This window comes from Peromyscus maniculatus, chromosome 6 (assembly GCF_049852395.1).
Source record: "Peromyscus maniculatus bairdii isolate BWxNUB_F1_BW_parent chromosome 6, HU_Pman_BW_mat_3.1, whole genome shotgun sequence".
Taxonomy (NCBI): Eukaryota; Metazoa; Chordata; class Mammalia; order Rodentia; family Cricetidae; genus Peromyscus; species Peromyscus maniculatus.
The window spans coordinates 72,026,905-72,037,379 of NC_134857.1; the positions used below are offsets into that span (position 1 = coordinate 72,026,905).

The 10,475-nt window shown below is 43.1% G+C and overlaps 1 protein-coding gene across 1 annotated transcript; it reads right to left on the reverse strand.

Annotated features, from left to right (window-relative positions):
- Positions 1-8,836: 8,836 nt before the first annotated feature.
- Positions 8,837-9,159, reverse strand: LOC102907620 (late cornified envelope protein 3D-like). Its single transcript, XM_006976202.4, has one exon. The coding sequence runs from the start codon at positions 9,145-9,147 to the stop codon at positions 8,866-8,868; it is 282 nt and encodes a 93-aa protein (XP_006976264.1). The 5' UTR covers positions 9,148-9,159; the 3' UTR covers positions 8,837-8,865.
- Positions 9,160-10,475: the final 1,316 nt, after the last annotated feature.

Here is a 10,475-nt window from a genome sequence, read left to right on the forward strand (position 1 = left end):
GAAAGGGTCTTCATAAAGCAATTGTCCCGGGGAAAGAATTTTCTTTTCATTGCTTGTTTACTTTAACCTCATATTATCTGCATAATATTGTTTAAGTTCAAAAGAAAAGTACTTGGATGCTATTTGATACATCTGAGTAGACGATGACTTGATCTTTCTGAGATGAGGTGGCAATGAAACCATCAGTCATACTAAACACCTCTCAAGGGCTTCGCCCCTGAGCAGTTCTCCAAAGTGACCATCTTCATCCAGCTCTGAATGTATTCCCAGAGCATCTCATTGTGGTTCTGACGCAGCTGCTGCCGAGGATGACCTGAGTCCCAAAGACCCCAGTCCTGCTATCAAGACTTTAGGGTAATAGGCAGCGGTGGGGACTTCCACAGCTGCCACGCAACCAGACTGCTGGAGACCTGGGTCTGGAGGACTCTCAGGAGCAGCATTAGGTGAACCAACAACTCAAGAAGCAAATGCTTCCACAAATATTCTTCAAATTACAAGCCCAAGACCAGACAAGCTTCAAAATATGAATCACTCACCTTCATTTATAAGTAGTCTATAGGAATTGAGAGGGTAGAAAAAGGAGGAATTTGCCAACACAAGCATTTCACGAGCAGATGTGGGTACATTTCTCAGCCTCTGTGACTGGCACACATACACCTAAAAATACATTTAATTCATAGAGCTAATTCCATTAATTACTATTTAGAAAATAATCCCCTTCCCCCTGAGCAGTGGTGACACTCATCTTTTGGTTTATACAGAAGACTCCAAAACAGCATTTGGTATAAAAATAAGCAGAAATTCTCACTCTCTCCCAAATGTTGCTATCTCCTACACTGAGATCAGTCACTCACTCCACTAAGTGAAATCAACACATGCACACACCCACACACCACCACTACCACCACTATCATCACCACAATCTCAGTCTAATCCAGTTGAATTCAGCCTTGATTTCAAATAGTCTCTTCCCTGGTGCTGATAAGAATCAACTGGAGTGTCTTCTTTCCCCTCCCTCTTTTAAACAGGTTTTTCTTTTCTGACTTACATTTAAAGGCAGGAGAGGGAGAATAAAAAAAAAATACCCCTTCATTTGGTCCTGCTATTGATTTTCACCTTGGCTTTCTGGAGGTGAACATGTGACCTGCAGGAACTCCCAGCAGCACAGCAATGATGTGGTTCTCTCTCTCTCTCTCTCTCTCTCTCTCTCTCTCTCTCTCTCTCTCTCTCTCTCTCTCTCTGTGTGTGTGTGTGTGTGTGTGTTTGTGTGTGTGTGTATTGAACGTAATTGGGCCCCATAATATCATAGTGAGTGGCACTATTAGGAGGTGTAGCTTTGATGGAGTGGGCATGGCCTTGTCGAAGGAAGTGTGTCACTGTGAGGGCAGGCTTTGAGGTTTCCTATGCTCAGGATATCACTCAATGTTCCAGTTGGCTTTCTGTTGCCTGCAAGATGTAGGACTCTCAGTTACTATTACAGCACCATGTCTGCCTGCACACTGCCATGCTCCCCGCCATGATAATAATGGACTGAACCTCTGAAACTGTAAGGAAAGCATCCCAACTAAATGTTTTACTTTATAAGAATTGCTGTAGTCATGGTGTCCCTTCACAGCAATAGAAACTCTAACTAAGACAACTAACAAGGTCCAAGTTCAACTGTTAGGAAAAAAGAGTCACCAATGGTCACAACCTTAGAGCTCAATAAACTGTTGCCAGCAGAATTACATGTCTACAGTTTGGTTCTCAGCATCACAGTGTAAACTGCTTTTCAAACAAGAAATCTGGCTTGCCTAGATATGTTTATTTCTAGGGAGGAGAATCCAGATTCTGTTTTGAATTTATCAATACCTGCCACTTGGTGCAGCACCCCTTTGCCTGTAGACAATGTAATACTGTCATACTCAAGTCTGGCCATCTCCTGCAGTATCCATTTGCTTTATCAGATAGAAAGCAATTAGGCAAATTGCATGCTGCCCACTTCCCTTGCTCTGCCAACTCTTTCTCCCCAACTAACCACAACAGGGTTAGAGAACAAATATAATGTGGGCAATCTAAGCATGGATTGAAATGCTCGTCTAATTTTCTTGGAGACACTGTAACCTTATAAGTAGCCCTTTTGGAGTTCCATGAAGTGTAATGGGATGTGTTGCTCCTTTTCACTATGAGGAAGAGAAGAAACATGCCACAAACCTTTACTCTAAGATTATAATCAATTACTAGGAGTCCTCTGATTTCCAGCCTCTGTTTATATGGCTTTAAATGAAGGTGGGGACAATCAGTGAAGTTGCAAGGCACTCTTCCCAGTGTAGAGTAAGTTCCAGTTCCACAAAGCTACATTTGCATCTATTTTCCTCAGATGCAATAGAGCTTTACATCCTACTGTCCTCTGCTTTGGAGATCCGGACAAAATCATTTCACAACAGTAAGTAAGCCTCCAAATATTCAATTAACAAAGTTTTAGGAGAAATGGACCAGAGATTTATCACATAGAAAGAGTATTAGGACCTAGACAAGAACCAGAACTGGGAGCAGAGGAGATATGCTTAAATCAGAGACCAATTCAGCACACTCAGGCTTTTTATCCATGCTTCTTATAAATGATTCAACTGCATTTTATATGATATGGGGGTGGGGGAGAACATGATGAGGATGTTACTTAAAAATCCATACTATCTAAAAACCCATGACTGATTTTTCTGTAGCATATACAACATGATGACCTGAACTGGAAGGGAAATGACTTGTCAATTGTCACCTAGACTTGCATGAAAAGTCATAGTCTTGTCAATTATTTTGTCACTGATGTACCTTGGCTGAAAGGTAAGCCTGCGTTGTGTGTTCCTACTAGGTCAAGTGGCATAACCAGATGATGAGCTCTTCCAAAGGTTCAGTCAGCTGAATCAGGTTCAGTCTTCACAATTTCTCTGCAGGCCCCACAGTGTCAGAACCACGAAGGATGATACTTATGTATACTCCACCTGGAACTGGCAAATGCTCGGGGAGAAAAGACTAGCTAAACTAGCTAATGAGTCACTCTTCTGTCCTCACAAGGTATCTTCTCTGCGTGTCCATTCTCCTTGCAGGGTGGGGATAATGACTCACCTTCTCCAGGATGAAAAGAAGCACCTAGAATGAAATCCTCCAATAGGAAGTCAAGGTCTGAGAAGTCACCAAGAAGTCTGCTTGTGTTCCATGACAACTCAAACAGATGTCTCTGGTATATTTTAATCATTGAGCTCCTAACTAATCTCGGTATTGTGTGTTATACCCTGGTTCTTGCCTGGTAAAGGCCCAAGATCACCTAAATTTGGATTTTTAAATGGCCTGTGCTTATGCCTAAAGAGAATATCTGACCAAAAAGTTAAAATATCTACTTCTGCAGGCAGTTCTGAACCGGACTGCAGGACATCATAAATGACCTGAATTTCTCCTTCAGGAATATTCATCACTACTGTATTTGGTACTTATACTATTCATCTGAGAACAGACTTTGTTTTTTAAACTTTCTTCCCAGCCTCACCATTTAGTCTTGCATTTCACCAATGCTTATTGTCATCCTTTGTAATTAACTATCTTTATTACAGTATCTCCAAGTAAAGTTATGAAAGAGAGTGTTGGTAACATAGAGTCAATATCACTTCTAGCCTAGTCCTGAGGCTGACTTGGAACAGAGTTCAAGGACTCCATTGCATAGACTGAAGCATGATCCAGAAACATTCCTGCCTGTCCCAGCCTTTCACCAGCTCTCCCTCTGGAGTGCTCATTTTCTTATTCATAGTTCTACAACATCTCTTTCTTGTGGCACTGGGGACAAAATTCACAGCCTCATACACAGAAGGCAAGCACCCTACCAACTGGGCTACATCACTAGCTGAAAAACTACAGGATCCTTTAAAGAACCGGAAGTATTGTACACACTCAAAGTAAAGTGAAGAACAGAGAAAAGGAAGGGGTAAATACAAGAGCAATTAATATTATTTAAAAATCCATGATTGTTTTTCTGTAGCATCTACAACATATTATACTATCTTATTAAAGATGGAGCCACTGGCTAATTTTATCATTGGGGTAATAATTAAAGTTAAATGAAAATGACATTGAGTTCATATGATTTTACCATATACAAACCTCAAGCATCATTGCGACTATTTGGTAAGAGAAATCTATGCAACTCCATCAGACTCATTACTATCAACAAAATCTTCATCAATATGTATGACTAGATGCAACTTCACAAACCCAACAGACAGATGTTCCTTTACCTTTTGCTTGTGATTTCTGTTGGCCCCGGAGATGGAGGTTACATGTTCATACAATCTGATCCTCTGCCAAGACCTCCCACAGCTCTCCTCCTCTCAGCACTCCATGCTTCATTGCAGATGCAGGGAGTTCTCAGAAGAGGTTCTAACCTTTCAAACCAAGGTCCAACCCCATTCGTTTGCTTACCCCCTTATGTAACCCTGTCTCATTACCAAGATCAATAAACAACTCAATCAAAACCCATATGGAAGGAACTAACTTATCTATCATCCACTAAGGGACTCTACAAAGAAGTGGGAGTGACACCCACAAGTAGTGGCTCCAACTGTTTGCTGCCTTTCTACACCTGTGGGCACTGCCACGTAGTCTACATGGTCAGGCTTAGGAGTTCAATTCTCCATCTGTCCTTCTGAGATTCTAAGAGCTAGTCAAGGGCAGCAATATGCTGTTTGTCTCCATATTACCAGTGAACATGAAGAACATATTCTGAGGAGGGTTATGTGAGAAGAATGAAAATGTACAAGTACTGTGGCTGCCACAGGATTTGAGCTGAAGGTAACACTCATTCTGATTCTCTTCTTTACGTAGGTAATTCCTTGAAATGTGCAGAGGAAAATATTGCAAACCTGTTCTTTGAAGCGTGGGATGCTATCAGCCTTCCCCTGGGGTAGAACAAAGACACATACGTATGTGTGTACCATAAAACCTAGCTCAAGATAAAAAGGTCTGAAGTCCTGGGTTGCTTAGTATACAGTCAATGTAAAACAGTTCTTAGCCAGAACTAATAAGTGCTCATCTTGAGAGTGGACCTGAGTCAACAGAGTTGAGCAGACATGCCTGTGGTTCAACATGGAGATTTCCAGGAAGACCGGTCCCTCGCAGGTGGCAGAGGACCTGGTAGGAACCACAACAGTGGAAAAAGGAGATAAAAATGAAGATCTGTGAGCCATGGCAGCGTTCTATGATGATATTGACCTGATGATCTCATGCCTTTCCTCTCGTGCCTGGTGAGACACTTGCTGACTCTTCAAACCCTCACTGATCATCACGTTTTTTCACAGGTGTGACACCTTGGAAAGCAAAGGGTGATTGTGTGTCTTGTGCACTGAGTACCTGCAGGGGGCACTGTTCACATATGGTCTTTGTGAAATCCTGTCTAGTGCAGCACCCAGAAGCTGCCGAAAGATGGAGAGCAAAGAACCATAGCTCACCTGGCTAATTTAATTCCAAAACAGTCCATTTCCCTTCTCTAGATCTTGGATGAATGAAAGTGTAAGTATCTCCAACTAAAGAATGAGCGGACAGTAGCTTGAAGCATATGTGTTGGCATATTTTGTTTTGTTTTACTATGTTATTTTATTTTAATTTACTTTATGCAGGCTCACTGATTCCTCCTGAAATGTCCTGCCACTGAACCAGCAACTATGTCTAGCCCTCCCAAGTGTTCCTCGACCAAGTGTCTCCCAAAGAATCCAGTACAGTGTCTACCTGCAGCCTCCTCCTTCTGTGCCACAAGCTCTGGTGGCTGCAGTGAACCCAGTTCTGAGGGCAGCTGCTGCTTAAGCCAACAGAGTTGCTACCAGTGCCACAGATGCTGGGGTTGGAGTCATGACTCCTGTGGTAGCAGCTTGGTCAGCAGTCTAGGGATTCTGCCTGTAACCACAGCTCTGAGGGCTGCTGCTGACTTGTAGACTAGTCATTTGAGAAACCATTGGAAAACAATCTGTAAAATTCCTGGAACCAGGACCAGACACTGGTGTATCTTCCTTTGAACTTAGATGTTCCATGAAGTAGGGTGATGTGGTGTGGACAACAGTAACCAGGGTCTGCTGACTTTCCCCCATTATTAAAACTGTTGACTCTACTGAGAATACAGAAGTCACTCTCTGACTTCCAAACACCCTATACAGTCAAGCATTTTCATGCCTTAACTTTTTGCTCAGGCCTGGATTTACCTACCCTCCACTGCCGATTACTACCAAAGAGGATGCAAATGCAATAGCCTACAGAGTGAGAAACTACAGGTACCAACCTGGAAAGTGCTCATTCAGATGGGCATCTGTTCCAAGGGAACAGAATCCTTGTTTCCATGGTAACACAGTGCCTACAATCATACCCGGCACATGGGATACTCAACAACTATTTGGGAATCAAATGATTATAAAATGAATTGATGGTTGCTGATCTGGCTTTGACAGCATCCTATCTGTGACCAGAGACTAGAGAGAGACATCAAAATTAACATATGAATTAAGGTGTGAGTAGATGACTGGGGACCCTTGCTTACATGGGCAATATGCAGTAAATATAGCAAGCATGAGGAGAGAAGACAAACATGACATAAAAACACTGGGAGAAGGTGGATGCTGTAGAAATGATGATGAAGGGTCCTGAGAGCCAGCACTTCTGATATTATGCATTTCCTTTGCTCTCTAGCCCACTCCCATTCTCCAGAGTGTGCTTCTCTTTATTAATAAATATTTCTATTTCTAACCACGTGTCCCCAATACAGTTCTCTGTCCTGGGGTGAAGAACCTGTAAAGCTCAGGAGCTGCCCTCCCCGATCTGCTGCTCCATGTCTATAACATGAACAAGTTCAAAGAACCAATTGTTATTCTACCCACCTGGACCTCATCTATCGGGAACAATTTCTAGCAACAATGTTACATGTAATTAATTATATGGCTATCCTAATAACTAGCCAGGGTTGGGTCATTAGCTCATTAGCTCTCTTCTTTCTTTCCTCATCCCATTAGACTTCCCAATATGGTGTGCTGTGGTTAGAATCTTCTGAACCCTGAGCCTGGTTTCTCAGTTTTCACATTAAAGATGTCCAAATGATGAGAATTAGTATTTCAATAATGTTTTGCATAATTACATATGCAAACTAACATGAAACATTTAGTTCTCCAAGGGAACGATGACTGTCCCATGTTTTGGAGCAGAGAAGTTAGACATTTTGCTCAGCTGTTGAGTCTCCAGAGCTGGGATTTGATCTGCTAATCTTCCCTGATGCTATCTATGTGTAGCTGGAACTTGACTGATAAATCTTAGTCTATCTACCCTGAAATGTACATGTTTCCCATGAGCTCCAGAGGAACCAGCACAGATTAACCAGTGTTTATGATTCTAGGTGTTCGACATAGCTAAATGTGAGGTCATGTGTTCTCAAAAAGAGCTTGTCCATTCTTTTCCTTTTATCTGAGATTCATTTTAATTCTGACTCTGCAGAGTATTCCCCAAGAGCATCTCAAGACCATGAAGCCTATCATGTGGTTCCTCCATCCTGCTCCAAAGGAAGTTCCATGCCAGTGGCCACTCTTTCAGAGCACTCTGTCTCAGCCAGTTGAGTGACTTGAGTAACAGAGCAGAGGTAGCACCGACTGCCATTGGGTATGGTTCCTTCTCTTTCATAAGAAAATATATGTCCAAGAATAATAATACAAAGCATGTTTCCAGTTGGCTTTTAGAGCAAATGAAAGAGCAGAGCTATTCAAGGTATTTTATTCCAGTAAATCCCCAATGTTTTACAAGGATTTTTGTCCATAGTCTAGAGCCTCCACGCTCAGCCTCAACTGTGAATGTAGGCAAGGTCTGGGCATCTTTCTGAAGTTAGTTCAAGAACCATGGGGCATATATTCTGTAATATTTCAAAACCTAAGACATCAAAGTGAAGTCACATCCACAGCTCACATGGATAATGACAACCTTGGTTCACAGTACAAATAAGTACTGCTCCGCTCCAAAGTTGAGGCAGGTGACCTGAAACGTGGTCCTTTACCAATCACACATCATTTTGCCTCTCCGTCTTGTAAGAGAAGTTGAAGTCTACAATCTGTAGACATCCTTTTTTCTCAGTTTTTTCAGCACCTACAGCATTTCATTTGCATTCAGGAAAATTCCCCCACTCCAGTTTCTCCAGAGTTTACTCATTTTTCAACCACCCAGTTCACCTTCTGGCATCTATTATGTGTAGCTTGGCTTGATCTTCTACCTACAGACCTTTCTCCACATCCTCCATCCTTGTGCTCTCATTCTTGCCGCCTTTCTCATCCTCCCTGTCATCCTACACAGAGAGTAGGGATTTCAGTATCAGATGATGCCATCTCTCAAGTTACACAAGAAAAATGAGCCCTTTTCCCAAGAGGATCTTCAGAAACCTCCAAACATTTCCCCTTATTCCTACCCACACGTCTATGCTAGAAGTTCCTACATAATCCCTCTGTATGAAGAAGAATCTAAGGCAGGACTCCTTCATTCCCAAACTAAGATACTTTCAGGTGCTGGGCATATTGGACTTTCAAGAGCTGAGAAAGGAAAAACCCAGTGAGCAGCCTTGGGTGGAGTACATACATCAAGGGACAAGTAACACAAAGGTGTTGTTGAGGGTTTTATTCGCCTACATGGCCAGTCACAGGTGATGTATATCAGAATGAGAAGATAACCAAGCTTTTGGAAAATCCATTAGAAGAGTCCAAGCATGATTAGCCCAAGGAAGATTCAGATGCCTGAGAAAGAATGAGCCAAGATGGGGCTACTGCTTGGTTTCCTCTGAACTCTTGGTTTCCTCTGAACTCTCTTGCTTCAGCCTCAGGATCCAGGTCAGCAGCAGCCTCCAGAGCTGTGGCCACAGCCCGAGCCCCCAGACTGCTGGCCACTGCCACGCTCACAGGAACTGGACCTGTGCCTGCATCTGTGGGACCTGCGCCTGTGGTGGCTCAGGAAGCAGCCTCCCTCAGAGCTGGGGACACTGCAGCCCCCAGAGCTTGTAGCACAGCAGGAGGAGGCAGCAGGCAGACACTGTGCTGTGCTCTTTGGGGGGCACTTGGGGGAGGGGCACTTGGGAGGAGGCTGGCACTGCTTCTGGTTCTGCTGGCAGGACATATTGGCAGAAATTTGACCTAGAAAAGTATAGTAGAAACATTGTAGAGAGAAGCTTCCGGTGAACATCTATTGACTTAATCTGTCACATACATGCCTCCCATGATCTATCGGCTTCCTAAGCCAAGATCTCTATGAGACAAACAGGAGCATGGAGGCACACACCCATCTGTATAAAGCATCTCACAACTTTTAGATAGATCAACATATATCCCTAGTAATGCACTCAGAACAATGATAAAAAGCTCCCTCACCATTACCAACTCCCCCCACCCCCTTCCATTGCCAACTGTGGGCCTCTTCCTCAGGTCCTAGTTTAGACCTGGCTTGTCTGTCCCACGCACCCCTACATGATGAAATCGTCCCAAATGGGCACTTACCAGATGCGAAGGAGAGGGGGGAAGTTCTCAGCAGACAATGGATAAGGAGTCCAGGGCAGGAGCCTTTTTATTCTGTGTAGAGCTTGTGAAGCATCATCCAAGCATGTTGCTATTTTCACAATAGAGGAGGTGACAGTGCTAGACACTTCCCAGTTACTGGCCTCCAGGGCTTTCCTGTGCACATGCCTAAAGAACTCATGAGGTGGAATCGGGAGGCACTGTGACTGCAAAATCACTTCCTTTTGTTCTTCCCCAGACTTTGCTTCACCCTTGCCCATTCATTCCCAAGTTCTAACTCTGTTTTGTCACTCAACAGTATTAACATGGAAATGTACATGGCATGTCCATCATTCAAAACTTAAATACATTTGATCTGATACAATCAGTGCTATCCTGGATGTATTGATGAAGAGTCCAAGCATAAGGCCCTCGTCTTTATAAGTCAAGTCCCCGTTGCACTGCAGACCAAAAGTTGATGGGACGGGATCTTCAGGTGTCCTCTGAGAGTGGCAGCAGAGAAAGGCAGTTCTGTAGGGATGCCACTCATACAACGGAGGCACAGAAAAGATACCTGAGACCAAGTACAGAGAAGGGACTTAGCACTCTAGAGGTGCTAAGACTGGCAAATTTTATTATTAAGAAGGAAGATCTCCTCAGGCTCTTCACCCCACCCTTAGTATCTGGCAACCCCCATTCTACACTCTGTGTCTATGAGTGTAATTCATAGTGCAATTTTAGAGTCCACATGTAAGTGACATCATGAAAAATGGATCTTTCTGTTCATGGCTTATTTCATTTTATTCAATATCTTCCAGATTCATTCATGTTGTCACAAATGACAGGATTACCTACTTTTTTTTTTTTTTTTGGTTTTTCGAGACAGGGTTTCTCTGTGTAGCTTTGCGCCTTTCCTGGAGCTCACTTGGTAGCCCAGGCGGATTACCTACTTTT